The 22,132-nt window shown below is 27.2% G+C and overlaps 2 protein-coding genes across 2 annotated transcripts; one reads left to right on the top strand and one right to left on the bottom strand.

Moving 5' to 3' along the window:
- The first annotated feature begins 412 nt into the window (after positions 1 to 412).
- On the top strand, positions 413 to 7,474 carry LOC136091475 (uncharacterized). The gene is made up of 3 exons (XM_065819088.1): positions 413 to 467; positions 3,530 to 3,784; positions 4,884 to 7,474. Exons 1-3 carry the CDS (start codon positions 416 to 418, stop codon positions 7,184 to 7,186), a joined length of 2,610 nt encoding a protein of 869 aa, XP_065675160.1. The 5' UTR covers positions 413 to 415; the 3' UTR covers positions 7,187 to 7,474.
- A 12,533-nt stretch (positions 7,475 to 20,007) lies between these two features.
- On the bottom strand, positions 20,008 to 20,571 carry LOC136092462 (uncharacterized). Its single transcript, XM_065820726.1, has one exon. The coding sequence runs from the start codon at positions 20,569 to 20,571 to the stop codon at positions 20,008 to 20,010; it is 564 nt and encodes a 187-aa protein (XP_065676798.1).
- Between the last annotated feature and the right edge of the window lie 1,561 nt (positions 20,572 to 22,132).

Raw genomic sequence — 22,132 nt, forward strand, 5'->3', positions numbered from 1 at the left:
ATATATATATATATATATATATATATATATATATATATATATTTATACATATGTATGCACATATATTTGTATATTCAGGTGTGTATCCAGCACTTTTTGTTGTTTGAGATAACTATTTTCCAGACATGGAGAAAACTCCAAATATTTAAATATTCATACTTATGTCATATAAGAATAATTTGCAAAAGTTTGTTATGATTAGAGCAATTTTCTCTTATCATAGCAGTTTTTTGCCAAGCATTGTTATTTGGATAAACATAAATATTTGGAGTTTGCTCAATGTCTGGAAGTTAGTTATTTAAAACACCTAAAAATGCTGGATCTGCCCCTGACATTTAAAGAGAGGCATGCACACATAAACACACATGACTATAACTAAATGCTTTTAATGTTCTCTATGTTTTAATGTTTTCAGATGAATGAGCAAAATCAGGAAAAGTCTAAAAATGAATTTGATGATATTAAAGGTATTTAACTTGTTACATTTACTGTTTCCCTTTTTTCTCACTCTCTTTTATCTTTATAGCTATGTATATATATGTGTGTATATATATATATATATATATATATATATATATATATATATATATATATATATATATATATATATATATATATATATATATATATATATATTTTATATAGTATTAGTATTAGTTTATGCTGTGACTGTATATATATATATATATATATATATATATATATATATATATATATATATATATATATATATATATATATATATATATATATATATTTATTTATATATTATATATAGTATTAGTATTAGTTTATGCTGTGACTGGCACTGCTACCAGTGAGTGTGATTTTAAAACACACTATGACAGCTGAGTCTTGTGATGGTTTGACTCCCATCGATCAAGTCCTGTTTTAAATGAATTTATTGAATTAGCTTTAACAACATTTTCTGGCAGTGCATTCCAATAATTTGCTGCTTGATTTAGTAAAATATTTTCTTTATATTTATGTACAGAAAATTCTTTAGAATACTTTAGGTTATGGCCATGAGTACAATTAGATTTGAAGGACTTATTTTCTTTAAATTTAACTTTTAACCTTTTAACTTTACACTTGAATTATGTTACCTTGTTTTCTTCTTTTAACTAATGAGGGCATTCTAAGACAAGCTAGTCGATCTTCATAGCATAATTTATTGATTGAAGGTATTAATTTAGTGGCATGACACTGTATTTTTTTTTTAAAATAGCAATATCTCGCTTTTGATAAGGAGCCCATACTGGTACAGCAGACTCTAGAAGTGGTCTAACAAAAGAAAGATATACAGATTTTAGCTATTCTGCATCAAATTGAACAAAAGATTTCTTTATTATGCCCAACATGCAATTTGCTTCACTTGCACTCGATAAGACTTGGTTTTTCCACTTCAAGTTATTTGAAAAAATCACTCCTAGGTCCCTTTTTGAATCTGATATGTTGAGTTTACAACCATTTATATAAATTGGATATCTCTTATTTTTATAGCCATAGCGCATAACTAAACATTTGTCAATATTAAAGTTAAGCAACCAATTTTGTGTCCAAGCATAAGCAGAGTTCAAATCGCATTGTAGTTTATTATGTAACTCATCAGAAGAACTACTTGGCATGAATTTTGTGTCATAAGTATATAATTTTGAAATATTTTTTAGCGACTTCGAAAATCATTTGTATAAAGTATAAAAAGTAGTGGACCCAATGCTGATCCTTGAGGAACTTCACTATACACATCTCTGCTTATCTATACAATACAATAACTCTCTGCTTTCTATTAGATAAGAAAGCTTGAAACCAATGAAGTGCTAAGCCACTAACACCATACGTTTCAAGTTTTAAGATAACCCTTTGATGTAGTACAGTATCAAATGCTTTTTTAAAGTCAAATAAAACTACATCCGCAGGAATTCCTTGATCAACATTTCTTGTAATATAATCCAGAGATCCAGATGTAAATTTGTTGTACATGACTTTTTTTTAACAAATCCATGCTGTTGATTAGCTATAATATTTCATAAAGATATTTTTCAAACTTATTTTTAATTATGCCTTGTATTATTTTAAAAGCAACACATGAAAGTGATATAGTTCTATAATTTCTAGAATCAGTCTTGTCACCTTTTTTATATAGTGCAGTTATATTTGCTGAATTAAATTGATTTGGAAGTTGAGTTTTTTCTATTGACTATAAAAATTTGCATTAGAGGAAGAGCAAAAGCAGTAGCACAGTTTTTAAAGATTAATGGATGTAACTTGTTGACTCCGTAGGCTTTGTTTTGATCAAGATTATTTAGCCTTTCAAGAATATCTTCATATTGGATATCTTTAGGAGTTAAATTAAAGGTGGTATCATTAATTGTTGTTTTGAAAAATGGACATTTTTTATTTCTTTGACAAAAATGTTTTAAAAATTTATGTTTAGTAGATCAGTAATCTTTTCTGGATCCTGGGTTATTTCACAGTTTGGTTGTTGCAGAGCTTTTAAATAGTCTTTTACATATTGTTGTGAATTAATACATATCTATATAATACATTTGGCTTCTTTTTAGCTTTTTCCACAATCATTGATTCATATTTTTTTCTTGCTATGGAAATTTCAAATGAAACTCTTTTTGATAATTGTTTATATTGGTTAAAATGGTTTGAGTTTTTCATTTACGAGAACAATTTCTGTATCTTAAATTCTTTTTTTCTCTAATGAGTGAGATAATTTTTTTGTTCAGATATAGTTTCTTTTATGATGAATTTGAAGTATTTATAGGAACATATATGTTACACACTTCTTCAGTATAATGAATTAACTCATACATTTCTTGAACATTTTTGGTATGAAAACGCTGAAGCTAATTGACTCTTTTAAGAAAATAATTAATGCTATTTAATCTGCTTTTCTATATAAAAATTTATTTTCATCTGTATTTTTATTGATTGTTTTATTTTTAAGAATAAAATCAAAACACATTATTAAATGACCCCTGGATATGTTTCCTAAAACAAATTTCCTATCAATGGCACTTTAATTTGTTTTTTCGATTTTTGAATTTGTATTTTATGGCTGATGATTGCCTTCAAGGCATGAAACTTCCAGTCCCATAAATTGTTTTTTTTTTTTTTTCAAATTATATAATGCTCTATTTTAAAATTCAAATTGAATTCCTAAATTATTGATCATTTTGTATTTTGCTACAATATTAAACCACTCAACATTACATATGTATGTGTATATATATATGTGCGTGGGTGTGTGTGTATAGGGTTGCAAATGTCCCTCTTTTTCCATAGGAGACTGCAGTGCTAAGCTAATTAAAATTAGAATTTTTATTTCTTCCTCCTACGGATAAAGGAGGATATTGGCAATCCTATGTATATTTATATATTCATATATATATATATTCAGCTGTGGTGCAGTCATTAGAATTTTGACTCAGAGCCAAATGGGTAAATGACTTCTTCAGTGTAGGCACCTTAATACCTAAAAATATATAAATATATTTTCTGATTTTTTTATGTGTAGTCGAAAAGATACCAGAAAATGTTTTCCGATTACTAGCATATAAATTGACTTATGATTGGAAAAGAGTAGCAAGGCTCCTTTTGCTGACTGAATCAGATATTGATCTTCTAACAGCTGATTTTTCAATGTTATACGAAGTAACATTTCAAATGTTAAATATGTGGAGAAGAAGGAATCCTCAAAAACAATGGAGTGGTCTTAAAGAAATATTGGAACAAGTGGGCCGAAATGACTTGGTTGCTGAATGTGAACTGAGTGAGTTTTTATATTAATTTTTTTAATTAATTATTTTATACTGATAATTGTTGATAAATTACTTTTTATACTGATAATAGACTTTGTGCTATCAGAATAAAATAAAATCAGAATAAAACTTTTTTTTATACTGACAATACGTTTTGCATAATCAGTATAGAAATCAATATTTCTTAATAGATGATAGATTTTGTATTATCAGAACTATTAGGTGCTTAATAAATGGGAGTGAATGTTTATTAGTTTTCAAAAAAATTTTCACACCCACCCCAAGCTTATTAAGACTTCCCCTTCTCCCATATTATAATTATATAATTAGCGACTGCATTTGGCAATGTCGATCTAACTGCCGACCTGGAAATGTTCAAGGTCAACAAAAAATCGCCGACCTCATTTCTATGTTTTATGGTAAAACCTTTGTATCAAATGTTTTTATCATTCTTGATTTGTTTTAATCTTAAATCTTGATGTTGTAAAACTTTGTGAAATCAAAAAAATGAAAATAGGAATTTGCTACTGAAAGAAAAGTTATTAAAAGTAAGATTGCCAGAGCAAGAGTGTGGTATGTCCTAATAAAAGTGAATTATCTCAATTTTATTGAAATTGCATCAAAGCATTTTTAATTGCATTTGTAATTATTAAATGAAAATTATTATAGATTAAATAAAAAAGTCATGGTTATTTGCAAACTGATCAATACAGAGGATTAAAAAAATAAGATGATTATGAAAAAAATGATTGCTTTTTCTCAATAATACTAAAATTACGATTCATCACATTTAATTGCCTCATCCACTATCCTGGCTCCAGCTTTATTTTTTAACTCTGACAATTGTCAAATTCAAGCCCTGGTAGCTTATTGGTATTCCTGGTACCTGGTTTGTTACTAAGACTGACTTTTCAAAGCTTTGTTATTAAAAATCGCTTATTTTTAATGAAGCTATAATAATTGAAAATGGAAGTAATATTATGGATTACACTGTATAATTAGTCAATATATTAAATTGAGGTATATTATGCATAAATCTAAATTATTTGTAATTAAACAGTTACAAATTAACAGCAAAGATAATGTAATAATGGCCGGACTTTGTTTTAGATCTAATATCAACGTATTCTACATTTGGAGTTCAAATACCATCAACAAGATTTTATGCTCGAACAGATGAACTTCTTGAAATACATCAAGCCATGATTGAATTATCAAAATCACAAAAGTCATTTTTGGTTATTACTGGCATGACTGGCATTGGAAAAACTCAGCTTGTTCGAAAATATATAGAAGTTTATCGCAAACATTATGATAGTTTTGTGTGGATAGATGCTGCATATGGTAAAATAAATATGTCAATAATAAATCTTTGTTATAAACTAGGACTCAATTTCAAAGAGGCTTATGATTTTTGTCTTCCCATAGACGTAGTTATATCTAAAATCCATAATTACTTTAAAAGTAGTAAAACATTATATGTCTATGATAATGTTGATGATGCAAGTGTCAAAAATTTTGTAAAATATCTACCTAACCAACCTAATTCGTATACTTTAGTAACTTCACAATGGAGGTGTTGGTCTCCAGAGGCAATTATAATCCAAATTGAGCCTTTCTCTCCTCAAGATGCTTTTTTGTTTTTAAAAAAGTATATATCTACTGAAGATGACAAGATATTAAAAGAAATAACTGAAGTAAAAAGATATCATCCTCTCGCACTACACCAAGCTATAACATATATAAATAACACGCATGTCTCTCCACAAGAATATTTAGATTTATTTAAAGACAATCCAGTAGATATACTTGATGAATTTATTCATACTGAGCAAGATGCCAAATCAGCAGTTCTTTCAATCAGAATTATTTTACAAAAACTTAAAATCAATCATGAAAAACTTTCTTTGCAAATCCTAAAATTTTTATCATATTGTGATGGTAAAAATATAACAATGACGTTTGTTAAACAGATTTCATTTCATTTAAAACAAAATGACAGTGCTAAGATCTATCATGCAATTAATATTCTAAAAAACTTTTCACTTTTAGGTGATTGCTGTGATTCCAATTTAAACAAAGATTATCTTTTGATGCACGATATAACACAAATAGCATGTTACCATTTCCAAAAAAACAAACAAAAGTATTATAATATGGTTGTCTCTTTTATAAAACAAAAATTAAATATGGTAAAAGATCATTACGACTATGGACTTGATTGGTACAAACATTTTTTACATATATTTTTGAAAAACAAAGCAAAAGTCGCTAGTGATTTTAATGAACATGCTGAAGAGATATTTTGCTTATTGCAAAACAAGGGTTTGTTTAAAGACATTCTAGCAATTTTGGAAGAAATTGAATGTTTCCAAACAGTTACCTATGGAAAAAATAACAGTCTTGTTATTGATACAAAGCATCTTAAAGCACAATGCATTTATAACATGGGGGAATTTGAAAAAGCATTTCCTGTATATGCTGAACTTGAAAAATTACAATCAAAGTTGTTTGGGAAAAACCATTTATCTACTTTAAAAGTAAAACATAACAAAGCCCTTTGTATGGATGGTATGGGTGATTATGTTGGAGCTTTTAAGATATATTGTGCTATAGAAAAGCAGTACATGTCTTTAAATACAATTGGTAAAAAACATCCTAAAACATTGGAAACCAAGCATAACAAAGCCAATTGTATGATTAATTTAGGCAAATTCAATGAAGCGTTACAAGAGTATCATGAACTTTTAAAATTAAAGATAGAAGTTTTAGGTGAAAATAACCCTTCAACATTAGATACAAAGCATAACTTAGCACTTTGTATGGATTGTTTGGGTAGGCATCAAGATGCATACCAAATGTACTCTAAACTTGAAGAGGTTAAAATCAAATTTTTAGGAAACAGTCATCCTTCTACATTAAAAACAAAACATAATAAAACAAATTACTTTATCAATACGGGCCAATATGATAAAGCTTTCCAGGAATATATTGAAATTAAAAAATTATTAGTGTTGGTTTTAGGTGGAAATCATCCTTTAACCTTAGAAACAAAACACAATCTTGCTTTTTGTCTGGAAAAAATGGGTAAATATGAAGAAGCATTACATATATACACTGAAGTAGAAAAACTGCGAAGTGAAATTTTAGGAAACAATCACCCAAAGACATTGATTACACAAAATAGCATTCAAAAAGTTACATCATTCATGGATATGCGTCATAGTAGTATTAGTGATGATATCAAATCCAGCATACAAAAATTAGCAGATTGCCATTCTCAATGCATTGAAGAAAAGCATTCAATAGTATATAAATCAAATAGTATGCGAAAATTATTTGGTTGTTATTGTTTACGACGATATACAAAAACTTATTCAATCCATCACAGTAGAAATAAAATTGTTGTATAGAGGTTTTTTTGTCTATCTAAATTTTTGATTTTACAATTAAACATTACAAGTTTTTAGTTCTAAAATTTTTTATTTTAGTTAAATATTTATACCAAAATTTTTAAACACACTTTTCTAAACTTTAAAGAGCTCTAATTTTTTTAACTTTTATATTGTTATATTATATTGTTATTAAATATGAAAAAGTAAAACAAAAAGTACATACATACATACAAACATACATACTTTTTTGTTTTTTTCATTTAGTAATTATATTGTGGAAAATTTTTCAAAACTTTAGGGCCCTAATGACTGGTTGTTGTTTTTTTAGGGGAGGGGGGGTTCGACCCACTAACCACAGCACTGCATACATACATACATTATATATGGCTTTTAAAAAAAGGGAAGAAACTCTAAGTGTGTGTAGCGGGCACTCTCTTGCATGTTTTACATATTTGTCAGTCGATGTATTTACTGAAGCCCTTGGCAGCTGGCTATTTTAGTATTACATCAGACTATTAACCTAAACATGCTTTTATTTAGTCTTTACTTAACATTTATAGTATTTATCAGGCCTCAGCAGGAGTAAATAAGCACGAGACCGCAAAAAAGCTTTCCTAAAACAAACATGGCAAGCCATGCAAGCTGCTCCTCTCAACTGTTTTTTATGAGAGCTGTTTATTTATATAAAAATTGCTTAATAAATAAAAAATTTGGTTTTATACTTGTTACAAGCATATGTTTGCAACGTTAATGTCACATTAATATACACATAACAAGTGTCATTTATTGCGACATGAAAAATTCTTTAGATGTAAAATTTTGTTTTTGCAAAAATTGTGCCTGTTTATTATCCAATTAAATAAATTTTTTTGACTGTGTTTTTCATTTTAGTTACAATGATTATTGTACTAAATACTTTTGAGAGAGAAAAAAAAACTTTTGCGAGAGCTGTAAATTGCTCCTGTAAAACATTTTAGGGGAGTGTGGGCAAGAGTGAGAGCTAAAGCTCTCGCTTCCTGTCGAGGCCTGATTTATTTAGAAGCATTACATACAGTTTACGTACAAAATGGCAATTTGTCATTACGTTATGTGAAGCTCTTATCGATTTAAAATTGTCTTTTTATAGTTTTGACAGTTTAAGCGGAATTTATTTATAAAAATGTTAAGTCATAATGAATTATTGTAAAAAGCAAATGTTACGCCAAACTCTGGAATTTAAATTTAAATTAAATTTGATATATTTAGTTTTGATATATTTAATTTGATATATTAAGTTTATGCGGACAGAAAACATTAGGTTGTAATGAATTGTCGTAAAAAAACATTTTAATCGCAATTGTAAAATTTTTTTTTTTTTTTTTTTTTTTTTTTTTATAAAAAAAAACAACAAAAAAAAATACTGTTAAATTATTTTTTTCATACTTGAAATTTAAATACAAAAAATGCTTAAAAAGATTAGGCTTTTTTTTATTTAAAAATTTAATTTAAAGTTTTGATAATTTTTAAAGTTTTTTAGTTGTAACTTTAAATATTCAAGAATAAAAATTTTATTTTAATTAACAAAATTGTGAGAAAGCAAACCAAAGATTATTAAGTTGGTTTTAAATAATTAGTTTTAAAATATTAAGGAAAAATAATCTTTTTCCAAATTCTGTTAATAACTTATTCTGATTTCATTTGTAATGTTTGTTATAACTATTTGTTTAAAAGATATATAACGTGGTTTAAAATTAAATTTCATTACGATGCGGTTTTTTTAAATGCGCTAATGACACAATTTAACTTTTAAGGATTTAAGTTATGATAAGTCATGGCGACTTTATAACAGGCCTACTCAATGCAACTAAGGCATGGTACATGTTTTTCCGAACAAAAATATAAGTTTTTTCAATTACAATAATGTAACTTTTTTCATCAAAAAGTATAATTTTTGGTATGTATGGAAAGATTACTTTAACTAATATTATAATCTGGTAAAAGTAATGCGACTATAACAAATCATCAAGCGTAGTTTTATTTAGTAAAGATGCAATTTTCAACATAAAGTACCTTGGGGCTTGACTATAACAATTGTGTCACGTTAGATTCAGATAACCTATGGTAGTGTTAATTTTACTACAAAAGTCGTTTTTGCATAAGTTAAAATTACTTATGCAAAAACAACTTTATGCAAAAATACCTTTAGCCCCATTCAAAAAACTGTTTTCGGTATTTAATATCATTTTTTGAAATACTTAGGACTTATTCAGCCATCTTGAAAAAATAAATTATTACATTCAGAATTCGTAAACAATTAAAAAACAGGCAGTAAATTTTATATCAATTATAACAATTTACTTTCATTTTTGAACTTGTTTCGCTTTTATATCAATAGTAAACTTTAATTGACATTTGGTTTCTTTTATTTTTATAACAATAATTTAAACGTTACTTTTAACTTATTATTATAAAAACAATTATATCTTTGAACTCAAAGTCGATACAAATAGCTATTATGACTTCAGTTAAGATAAATACTTTTTGTTGTTTGCACAGCACAAAATGAAATATATATTACATAATTCATTTCAACTGCTTTTAAAAGTAGCATTTTTTTTTTAAATATACCAACACAAATGTATTAAATTGTAATTAGGTTCATAAATTATATCAAAAAAACACTTCAAGACATCTTTATAATTATGCTGATATATCTCCTGCAAAACTGTTCTAATAGACACTTCGGTTGTTTATGTTTTGCCATTATTTGCAAATTCATTGTTTGCATAAATTAAATACCAATAAATAAAAAGTTTTTCGGTTTGCCACTAACAACTCATTGGATTTGTTTAAAATTATTAGCTTTTATTTTTTACGAGTTTGTTTGTTCTATGCCTTAGTTGCATTGAGTATTCTTATTCGAGTAACGTATGGATGAGGTCATAAACTGGAGACGAATTTTTTTAAACAAAAAACACAGAAAAAATAACCTGAATTAAACAGGAAAATTTATTTTTAAAGAAGAATAAACAAAACAACAAAATGTAATAAAAATTTTTTTTTTATTTTTTTTATTCTATTAGCTATATGTGGTATAATTATTCAAATTTAACAGAAAGCAGTTGCTGTTGTCCTTGGATATTTAACACCACTCTTTTAAAAGTTTTGGTTCTTTGTCAAACCTTGGAGAATACAAATTACAATAGTTTTTAAAGAAAATGTTTGAAAGTATAACACCATGGTTATGTTCATATTTAATTGATAGGATTCTGATACAAGCATCATTAGATTGCACAGGTAATCACTAGGTACAGTTAATCCTACACGATTGGTTTGTAAATTAGAGTAATTTTCACATCTAATGTAAATTAGAGTAATTTTTACATCTAGATTATATATTTTGTAATTTTGGTAAATTATCAAATATCAAACATTTTTCTTCATTTAAGTAAAAATCACAAGAATGTCCTATTGTAAAATCAAGATTAACACCATATTTGTCTAATTGCAAAAGTAGTTTTTTTTTTTTTATAATACCAACTTTCACCAGTATTTGTTGTACAGTGATGAAATATGTACCTCCCGATTCTTGTCTCAGTTTCGCAAACTGTTTTTCTAAAGGACCTGTTATAAATGTTCCAGGCAAAACATACTTATGACTTCCTGCCTTAAAATGACATGAGAGACCCTTAATGGTTCCTTAAGGGTTAAGAGTATATTAAGGGCAAATTTTTTTGGCCTTTTTTTTTTTATCGATATACATTTATAATAGCTTATCTTACTTTTTTTGATAAAGTTTAGTTTATATAAATCAATTTTAAACATTACGGTTTGTTTAGGGCAAATTCTAATAAGGGATTGATTAGAGCAAAATCAGGGCTAGCCCTTAGTCGACTTAAATTTTACGGAATTTTAAAACTCGGAAGAAAAACATTTTACTAAATAATTTTTGTAATGCGCTGTTTTAATAAGCATAATTTTTGTCTATCATGGAGTGGTAATTATCAAAAAGTTTTAATTTAAAAATAAAAAAATAGTTTAAAAAAAAAGATTTAATTTGTCAATCGTAGCATGGTAATCGTTCATCCTTATCCTTCCAGTTAAATTGGTATAGGTATCTATACTCTGTCTAATATCATTGTAACTAGTGTGAAGATCGTAAATAAATGTATTTGTTTTAATAATGGCAATGAGTACATTATTATACCATTTGCAAATAATATATTCAAGGGTTGACTCTTAATGACTGTTTAATAAGTCATTTTAATTTATCTATAATTTTGTTTTTATGTCATAAAATAAAAAAAAAAGTTAAAGAACCATTATTGTCTTAGTATTTTGCACTAAATTTAGGTATTACTAATATAATGCTACAGTAAATATTTAAAGCATTTTATGACAAAAAAAGCATATTTAAGGCGTCTTTTTTTTTCAACATCTATTTTTTTTATTGTATCATCAAAATTAGTTGATAATAATTTTGAACTGTTACTAATTTTTATATTACATAATTTAGTAATAATTTAAATATCTGATAGAGTACATCAGTCAAACATAGGTTTTAATTTATTGTTTATCTGATAAATAAATATCAATTCTTCATGCTGATGGTGTTGTTGGATGAAATTCTGAGACTCAAAAAGACTCAAAATTTGTAAAAGAGTTGAATTGATGGTGATAAACAACAATAATATGATAAAGGTTAATTCGAATCACCATAACTTGGTAGTATTGTTTAATAATTACAATACAAAGCTTTATTTTGTGAATGATGATTAGGTTTTAGTTTTGAAGTGGGCGACAAGTTATGATACCCTGAAAGAAACTTTAAGGTTTGTTTATGAAATAAAAATGAAAAAACAATCAATAAATTTTATACAAACTTATTTCAACCCAGTCCGTGGCTTAAATAAACAACAACTGCCTGCAGTTTATGTAAATATAAAATACAAAACTATGTTTATGTTTATATCTTCTGTTTATTTAGTTTTTTATGGTTTTTTATTTTTTTTTAAAGAAATCATTATCCAAATTTTTTTAATCTATCCACTTCATACAGTATTGAAGACTCAAATTTTAATACAGATTTTTGCTCTGACTCAATGTTTAATTTATTGCAACAGTTTAGTTTGTTTTGTAATTTTTTATCTATAAAATATTTTGATATTTTAGGCATGACATAATCAGGATACTGCTGTTAAATCACCTTTAAAGCACCTTTAAAGCCACCTTTAAAGCACCTTTAAAGCACCTTTAAAGCACCTTTAAAGCACCTTTAAAACCACCTTTAAAGTCAACGCTAAAAACTCAAAAATTTTCTTTTACACAGGTATTTTTAATTAGGCTAATGTTGTTGGAGGTAAAAAACAATAAATTTTATACAAACTTATTTCAATCCAGTCTATGGCTTAAATAGACAGCAACTGCTTCCAGTTAATGTACATATAAAATGCAAAACTATGTTTATAGATATGTTTATATCTTTTTATGTTTAGTTTTTCATGGTTTTAAAGAATTTATTATTCATTTTATTTTTAATTCATCCACTTCGCACAGCTTCTGAAGACTCAAATTTTGATACTGATTTTTGTTCTGAGTCAATGGTAATGTTTTATTTATTGCAACTGTTTCGACAGTTTGTTTGGTAATTTTTTATCCATAAAATATTTTGATATTTTAGGCACAGCATACCCAGGATACTGCTGTTAAATCAGCTTTAAAGCCCCTGCCATTAAAAACTAATTCTGCCAATGTTATTTAAATGATTTTTTTAACTAATTCATCAAGTTTCTACACATTTTTAGAGTACAAAAGAAACAAATTCCAAACATCATCAAGTGTATGTAATGTAATTTTGTAAACAGATAATTCTGCTATAATTTTTCAAATGATAAGTTTTTGAAACAGCTTTTTATTGTTTTAGTGTTTCTCTTCAATAACTACAAGTTATCAAATTAATGTTTTCTTTTCTTTTTCTAAAGGTAAAATAAATATATTTAGTATTGCTTTATTCTAGTTTTATTGTAATATTCTCACAGCCAAATCATAAATTAAACAAAAACGGTGACAGCGTAGTTAACATTGTGGGTATTCTGGCAAAAAAGGTTTACTCAAAAATCCCTGTTAAGAGAAATCAATTATTTAAGTTTTCAATTTAAAACTTTTATAATCTTATAAAATTGCATTAAAGAGATGACACCGTAATGTTAGATTAAATTCGTTTTATGAGTTTAACGTTTAATGTATTTTTTTAACCGAAGAAAAAATAATATTTTATTTGACTTAGTGTACTTTGCCAGTTTCTAGAGCAATGTAAACTTTACAATTCTGCATCATTAAGTCAAAACTGCCGATTTTTGACTTAACGACTTTTGCCAGTATACCCATGATATGCATTTCAATGAATCAGATCAGAACCCTCAAAATAAGAAATATATCACCGAATATTCGGCAGCTAAATGTTTAGTGCTTTCGCCAAACGTCTAGCCGAATATTTGGTATTCGGCCAAAAACTATTCGTGACATCTAGTTATAGTAGTACATGCTTTTGTTTTTTGAACAAACAAACAAAAATAAAAGATTAAAAATCGAATGAAAAGATAAAATTTTAAGATTTTCACTCGACTAAATCGACTTTTAGTTGATTAGTAAAAAGTCCATAGTCGATTGAATTGACTATTTGTTTTTTCTTAGTCGCCTAATTTCGACTTGCCGACTTTAATTTGATTAGTCGAAGTCGATAACAACACTACTTTTAACTCTAATTGACATTTTTAAGCACAGACTTTTTTTTCGAAAAATATTTTCAGACAAATTGAAACTTTTTGCTTTTCAATTGGTTTTGGCAACGCAGAAACAACTGTAAGTGTTGACATTTTGATCATTTGATTTGATTCTAATTTATGCAATTTTATTATGTGAGACCAGGCGCAACTGCAGTTTCTCTCCGCCTCCACCCTTTTTTTTTATTGTTGATTGTGATAGAAAATTTTATGCTGATTAAGAATTGTATAAAAACATTGGTCAAAATCAACAAAAAGTGCTCTAATTCGATGTTAAAGTTTAAAAAATTAAACTAAAAAACGCTAATATTGCCATTTTTTTCTCGGTTATAATTAGACTTAACTCGGTTATAATTAGAATTCTTTTCATAAATGACTTAAAAAAAAGTTTCTATCAATAATTTAAAGCAAAACTGTTAAAAAATGCATAGCGCATCATTTTCTGATTTATCTCTGGCTCAAACCCTAACCCTGTCCCAAATCGTGTACATTTAATTGCGCTAATCCCTATTTGTCAGTCGATGTATGTAGGTTCCATTGCTACAATCCCTATTTTTGATTCGATGTATATACGCTCAATTGCGCCCATTCCCTATTTTTCAGTCGATTAATGTACATTTAAAAAGCAATATCTTAAAATTCATTTTTAAAAAATTAATTTAAAATACATAAAATATATTCATAAAAACATTTAATTTAAATATAATTTAATTAAGACGACAATAAAAACCGGGTTGCCTAATTAAAAAACGATTTTCTAAACGATCGATTTCTAAACGTAAACTTTGATGTTAAACATTTTTAAGAAATGTCGAGTATTCGCGTTTTTTAGTGTAATTTTTTAAACTTCAACATCGAATTAGAGCACTTTCTGTTGATTTTCAGACCTATGTTTTTATACGATTCTTAATCAACATAAAATTCTCTATCATAATCAGCAATAAAATTAAAAAAAAAGGGGGGGGGGGAGTAACTGCGGTTGCGCCGTGAGACCATTTGGCAACTTTTTTTTCATTATTAACAAAAAGCTCAATATTTTTTAAAAGGTACACAAAATCATATAGAAGTTATATATTATCTTTTGTTGGCCAAGGTACGCCATCTGTCTCAAATTTCTTGAAAAAAAGCTTGATTTACCCTTCCATCACAAACTATAGAAATAACATAGCCGTCTGCTGCTTTTATGGCAGATGAAAGAAAGTTAGTTTCTTCAAAAAGAAAATTTGAATCGATTTCACACACAGGAAGCATTTTATATAAAAATTTGGGTCCATCAAACAAAGTAATAACCATTAAACTTAAAACAGTATTTGAAAGAAAATTTGGATTGCTAATTACTTTTCCAAAAACTGTTCCTCCAAAGTTCTGCAACATAGTCTTAACATTAACTTTATCTAACAGATATTAAACATAAAAATCAAGCCATTTTTATTTTTAATATCTGTTAAGTTTGAAAAAATGTTTTGCAGATAAATATCCTCGTGAATAGATTCTACTTTTGATGTTAGTCTTGTTAATGATGTGATGCTAGGAAGTACAAAGTCTTCTCGGTGACGATTATATGTAGCAAGTGACAAAGCACTCAAATACTCTTTAACTATGTGTGACACTTTTTTTTTAGTTAATTTGAATTTTGGTCAAATAGAGAATTTTAGTTGAATACTATACATTTCTCATTTCTCATCAACCATACCACTTATTGATTAACTCCTAAATGAAGTTTTTAACAGATTTAGTGATGATGCTTTGGTCAAATATAACGACTAGTTTATTAATTCAAGCAAAATGATTTCGTATGTTTCCAAATAGATTATGGGTTTATATCTACTTATTTTTAGGCTTGAAAATTAGGTTCTAGTCTTTTGTTTAATTTTATGCTATAGATTCGCCATATGCAATTTCTTTAAGTGCAAAACGTGATTTGTGGGAAAGGTATTTGATTTAAGAAAAGTTTCATGACCAGACAATACTTTAATTACTTTTAAAAGTCTAGGAACATTGTCTCTAGCGTCTTTTATATGCGAAAAATTGTTTTCAGCTATTAAGCAAATTTTTTTTTTTAATTTTCACCTCCTCAAGGCCACTACAGTCGAGGAGGCTACTTTGTGGTTACAACCTCTCTCAACTCTATAACTCTAAAACACAAACCTCAACGAACAAGGCCACTGCGCGGAGAAACAAGTTGAGTGCGGCACTAACAAGGGACGTGGTGGGGATCGAGCCAGGAACTTCTCGCTTATGAGGCGAGTGCTCTACCACATAAAGTAAAAAATAAAAAAACCGCAAAATAAAAAATAAAAAAAAGGAGTATGTCTTCTGAGAGAATGAACAATCTTACTTTATTGTATGTTCACCAAGAAATAGATCTTAATGTTGAAAAAGTAACAGGTTATTTCATGTTCACCAAGAAATAGAACCTAGTGTCAAAAAAAAGTAGCAGACTTTGTTGCACTTAAAAATTAAAGATTAAGTTTTACAAAAACATTTTGTTAACCATTTAATTTTTTTTCATTTTCTTTTTTAACACATTTTTGTTATTTCAACACAAAAAAAAATTTTTTAACTCTTGGTTTATTAAATTTGTTGATTTGTGAAAGTGTTTATTAACTTTTTATATATAATGTTTATTAGGTAGTTTTACTTCTTTAATTAAAATTATTCTATATATAATTACTCCCGCTAATATTTAGCGTTTGAGCCAATCCTGAAACAAAGATATTTTTTTGAAAAAAATAAAATATTTTTTTTTAATGATTTTTTTATAAGGTACTTTAACATCTTCGTTCAGTAAGTATTTTTACTTTTATCAAATATGGTTTGCTCTTTATTAGTTATAATTACCGTATCTTTTATATTTTAATTAAAAGCGTTGTATATTTTATACAAATTTATACATTACTATTTATTATATATATATATATATATATATATATATATATATATATATATTTATTATATATATATATATATTTTTCTATTTGTTAGTTCTACCATTTAGTTTAGTTTGCCTAACTGTTGAAATATGGTTTTAATTTAGTAAACTTTCATGGTTTGAAGTTTACTTTATTGATCATTACCAACAGTTAAAAAAAAAAAGTTCTGTTCTACGCTATTAAGGTAAGAACTACTTTACTGTTTACTAATAACATTGTAAGTCAATTAATTTTATTAACCGATATTTACGGTTAATCTTAATATAATTGCTATATTTTGTGACTATATTGTGTTGCTATATTGTAACACTACTGCATCTTTTAAGTTTTAAAATCATTATAAATTTTATACAAATATAAACGTAACTGCTTTTTATTATATTTCTATATTTTTTAGTTCTACCTTTTTCTACCCTGTGTCATTATTTTAGTTTAGTTTGCCTAACTGCTGAAGTATGTTCGTTTACATTTTTAACGTTACAACATTAACATTACTACAACTAAAGTGCTAAAAGTCCTTACTGATCCTGCATCTGCAAAAAAAAGTTATTTAAGGGCAAAAGTTAAACATTTTTATTTTTTCGCATACGTCTCAAATTCATTGCACGAAGCAATGTGTTGTAATACACGAATCAGAAATCTGATTGATCTGCTTGCACAGCATAATAACTTTTTTTTACACCTTCCAGAGCTTTATCCTTCTATGCCCATTGTGTATCACCGATCATCTGCTATCTCCTGAATTTATCTCCTCCAAATTCTGCCAGTTGCTTTCACATATTCATTTTTTTACTTAAATGCTTCATGAAAACAGCTATTGCTTTCACTGGATAATGCAACTTGTTAAATCCATTATCAGCAGGTTGAATCTTTGGGCATAACAGTGTACCAATAGAGACAAATGAGCATCTTTTTTAAAACAATATCTGGGCTCTTTTATACCGTCCTGCCATATTTGCAGCACCATCATACGATTGACCGATGATATCTTTTAACTCCATGTGGAAGAAGTGGAATCAATCATGCCTACTAATCTGTCAATTGCAACTCTATTTTTAACATTGCGAAGTGATATTGGTAGCTAATCAACAACACCAAGATCCTGGGTTGAGTCAACTTAAATTAAAAACTTTCCAGACTCTTAAACTTTTTTAAGAATAAGTTTAAGAGTCTGGAAAGAATACAATTTGTAATCTATTGTTTAAAGAACATAGTCGTTAACAAAAAATTAAAAATCAAAGATTTTAATTTTAGTTTTATAATCACTGCTTGATTCTGAAGGTTTTAGGTTGAAATTCAAAAGACATTTTTTTTAGGTTTTTCTTTAGGTTTTAATAATATGTATAGATACGAGCTTGAATTTGTTGAAAAGAAAATCCGATGCCAAAAGTTCCTTGTTAGTCCAAAATTGATATTTTCCGAAAACCAGAAAATAGTGTTTAAAAACTATATCACTTTTATTATTGTAGCTATCTTTTACAACAAATATCATAGAAACCTATGATATTCGATTGTCTTTGTCTTCAAAATATGGTATACATTTCAACAAAAATCGTCGATTATCGTGATTATAAAAGTAAATTGGCAACTTTCATTACATTGTTATAGTAAATACTCATGACAATATAACCTGAAATATTTGACGTAAGCAATATCATTCTTAAACAAAAACTTAACGCTCAAACATCAGTGTTTCTTGAGACAAATAAAATTAATACCGCTGCAAGACGAGTATGGAAAATTACGAAGGAAATTTGTTAAACTTAGAAAGAAGGGATTCCCAATATAAATAATTAACCATAGAACAACGTCAAGGTATATTAGAAAAATTACTATAGCAGATGAAGGAGAATAAGCTAAAACACGGTGCAATCGATGAAGTTGCTACTGCGTAGCATCTTCATTGCCAAATCAAATTTCGAGTGAAAAAAATCATTCTTATTTAATTAGAATGTTTCAAATGAAGTTAATATAATATACTTGTCATGTACATTTTTTGATTTATTTTATTTTTTCGCAAATGTATACCATATTTCCGGACAACAAAAATCGCTAAAATGTATACCATATTTCCGGACGGAGGGAGTAACATCTTTAATAGTTTCATTAATAGAGCTCTTAAAGCAGTTGATGACTTATTTAGAAATATTAAATATTCAAATTTGTATATTAATATACAATATTGTACTATAATAGTTTTAAAACTATTTTATTTTATAAACAATTATTTTTATTAATAAAAATTGTAAAATTATTTTAAAAATCTACCCAAATTAATATAAAATATCAAATGGCTCATCTTTTGACGAAAAAAAATCATAATTAATCCAGAGATTCAGTTTGTTTTTGTTGCTGTAACAAAACGGACAACTACTTTCATTGTAGTATGCCATCATTGTTGACAATAGTTCAAGACAAGGTACACGAAGGGTTCAGTTTTGATATAAATGCATTTCCTACTGGACTTTGTTGCCGTTGCAAAAATACTCTCTTTGCCAAAAAAGTTATTGTATTTTATAAACATTTTATTAATTTATAAAATTTTATTTAAAATATTTTACTAAAAATACAAATAATCTTGTTCACAGAAAGAAAAACCTATGAAAATGATTGAAGAGGTTTGGAAAAGAGAGTTACTTATAAAGAATGGAAGACTTACTTCAACTGAAGATAAATGTCCAATATGCTGTATGACATCAGACAAGCGCAGCTAAAAGATTTTTAATTTAAGAGATTATATCATTGAGTCAAATAAGAGTTTCTGCTATGAAAGGTTAAACTCATCCTGCACATATTGTTTTCAACTAGATGGAAAGAGCATTAGGTATCGATGCACGAGAACATCTGCTGTTCAAAATGCTAAGAATCTTATTCTTTTCAACAATAAAAAGATGTTAGATCAAATAACTGTGCTGTATATACATATATATATATATATATATATATATATATATATATATATATATATATATATATATATATATATATATATATATATATATATATATATATATATATATATATAACGGGTGAGGCGGAAGTTATCGGACAAAATGAAAACGTCAATAACTTATTTATAAATAAAAAAAACAAACTACTATTATATTTTTTTTAAATAAAGCATTTATCTTTTAATAAAAATATATTATTTTTTATATGAGAAAACACCACCATCTGCAATTGATCTCAATTTTGTTCTGACGCCTTTCATATGCGACTGTAAAAAATTTAAATCAATTTCTTGTAGTTTTAGTTTAATGCGATCAATCAAAACTTGCTCTGTTGAAGCTTGCCAATCTCCCTCGTAAACCTTCTGTGCCAAATGTCCCCCAAAGTTTTCAATTGGTCGTGCTTGAGGCACATTTGGGGGATTGGATTCTTTTTCAACGTAATAGACATATTGGTCCATCCAATTTAGAGAATCTTTAGAATAATGAGAACTTGCTAAATCTGGCCAAAATAAATAGTTAAAGTCTCTATGATACTTGTGAATAAATGGAAGAAGTCGTTTTTCTAAACATTTATTAATATAGATTGATGAATTGATCGCTACAGCCTTGGAAGTGCGAAACAATGGCTCGGACATACCACGGTCAGATATGGCTATCCACATTATTAATTTTTTTGGAAATTTCTCTTTTCCTATAAAACGAACACTTTCTGGGCATGTCTTTTTGTTGTTTGTGTAGTATCCAGAATTTCCAGGCATGTTACCCTTTGCAAAACAAAAGTATTTTTCGTCATCGATGACTAGAAGCAATTTTGTGTTATAGAGTTGGTTAACTAGTTTCCTGCTTCTTTTCTTTGCCTTTCTTTGTTGTTCTATAGTGTATTTTGGAGTCTTTTCACGTTATATATATATTTTTTTTATTTACACTTTGCCGATAAAAAAAAATTTACAGTCGTAACTTATAAAAAAATAATTATATGATAGAAGAAGACAAATTTAGTCTTATCATTAAGCCCCAAAATTTAATATTCATTTTTTTTTAACTGACAACCAATTGTCGATTAATTTACACCGAATTTAATACCTATTTTTCTGTGACTGACCCCTTTTCAATTGTTGACAAGTCTTGTTCATTCGGCTTTCTTTTCTCTAGTCCAAGATGTCGGACGACCAGGGTGCTTTCTATCAGAAAACGATTGAACAGTTTCAAGTCTTTTTAGGTTATCATATATTGTACTTCGAGCAAATACTTCCTTTTCAAAATGATTTACGATTTTTTTTTTTTATATTAGGTTTATTTACAAAACACATTTTTAATCGCTTTCAAAAATGTTCTCGTTCAGCTGCAATTAACCTCATTTTAAATAATTGTGTTTCAAATAATAAAGTTTATATTTTATAGAACGTTTATGCCTACGCATAAAACCACAAAAACTAATTATTATGCTCAAATAATGAAATTAGGATTTGTCTGATAACTTCCGCATCACCCGTTATATATATATATATATATATATATATATATATATATATATATATATATATATATATATATATATATATATATATATATATATACAGGCCCATTCAGAGGTTTGGAAAGGCCTGGGCTAGTTATAAATCGGAGGCCCCAAAAGGAAGATTTGCGTAAAATTTGCGCAAAATGCAACACAAGTTTATGCAAAGCCATTTAAGTCTTCAGAATGATCGGGACCAAATAAATGTGTAACTTTCAGAATAAATGCAATTAATTAAACAGACCGTCACTCACAGATTTGGCGCTTTTTGTGTGTTTGCCAAGCCAACTAGCCAAGAAATCTTGTCTACTTATTACACATTTCTTAGGGAGGCCTGGGAATTGGAAAGGTACGACCGTACGAGTGGAGTGTTACACTGTTACTTTATTGTGAATGTTACAATTTAGATTTCACAAATGTATTACAAATGTATTAATCCTACATAAATAATTATTCATTGATTTTTATTTATTGATTTTTTTTCAATAGGTAATTATTTGCAAATCACTATAAATAAATAATTAAATTATGGTCACATTTTTAAAATGAAATTTAAAGAAATTCACTAAATGTATATAAAACAGAATGAATTAGTTTTATTTATTTTTTACAAATGCCTTTTTTGCCTTTTGTTCTAAAAATGCAGCAATTATATTTGAAAAATCCAGTTCTTGTGCAATATCATAATTTATATTCAGCATAGCAAGACCATTCAACCGTTCCTGCCCCATAGTTGAACGATGATAAATTTTTATCTGCTTAAAAACATTAAATGTGTGTTTGCCCGAAGCCGTCGATGCAGG

The sequence above is a fragment of the Hydra vulgaris genome, chromosome 15 (genome assembly GCF_038396675.1).
Source record: "Hydra vulgaris chromosome 15, alternate assembly HydraT2T_AEP".
Taxonomy (NCBI): domain Eukaryota; kingdom Metazoa; phylum Cnidaria; class Hydrozoa; order Anthoathecata; family Hydridae; genus Hydra; species Hydra vulgaris.

Coding starts and splice junctions, on each gene's coding strand:
- LOC136091475 (XM_065819088.1), top strand. CDS start 416: ATGAATGAGCAAAATCAGGAAAAGTCTAAAAATGAATTTGATGATATT. Junction 468..3,529: donor TGAATTTGATGATATTAAAG/GTATTTAACTTG, acceptor TTTTATGTGTAG/TCGAAAAGATACCAGAAAAT. Junction 3,785..4,883: donor GGTTGCTGAATGTGAACTGA/GTGAGTTTTTAT, acceptor ACTTTGTTTTAG/ATCTAATATCAACGTATTCT.
- LOC136092462 (XM_065820726.1), bottom strand. CDS start 20,571: ATGCCTGGAAATTCTGGATACTACACAAACAACAAAAAGACATGCCCA.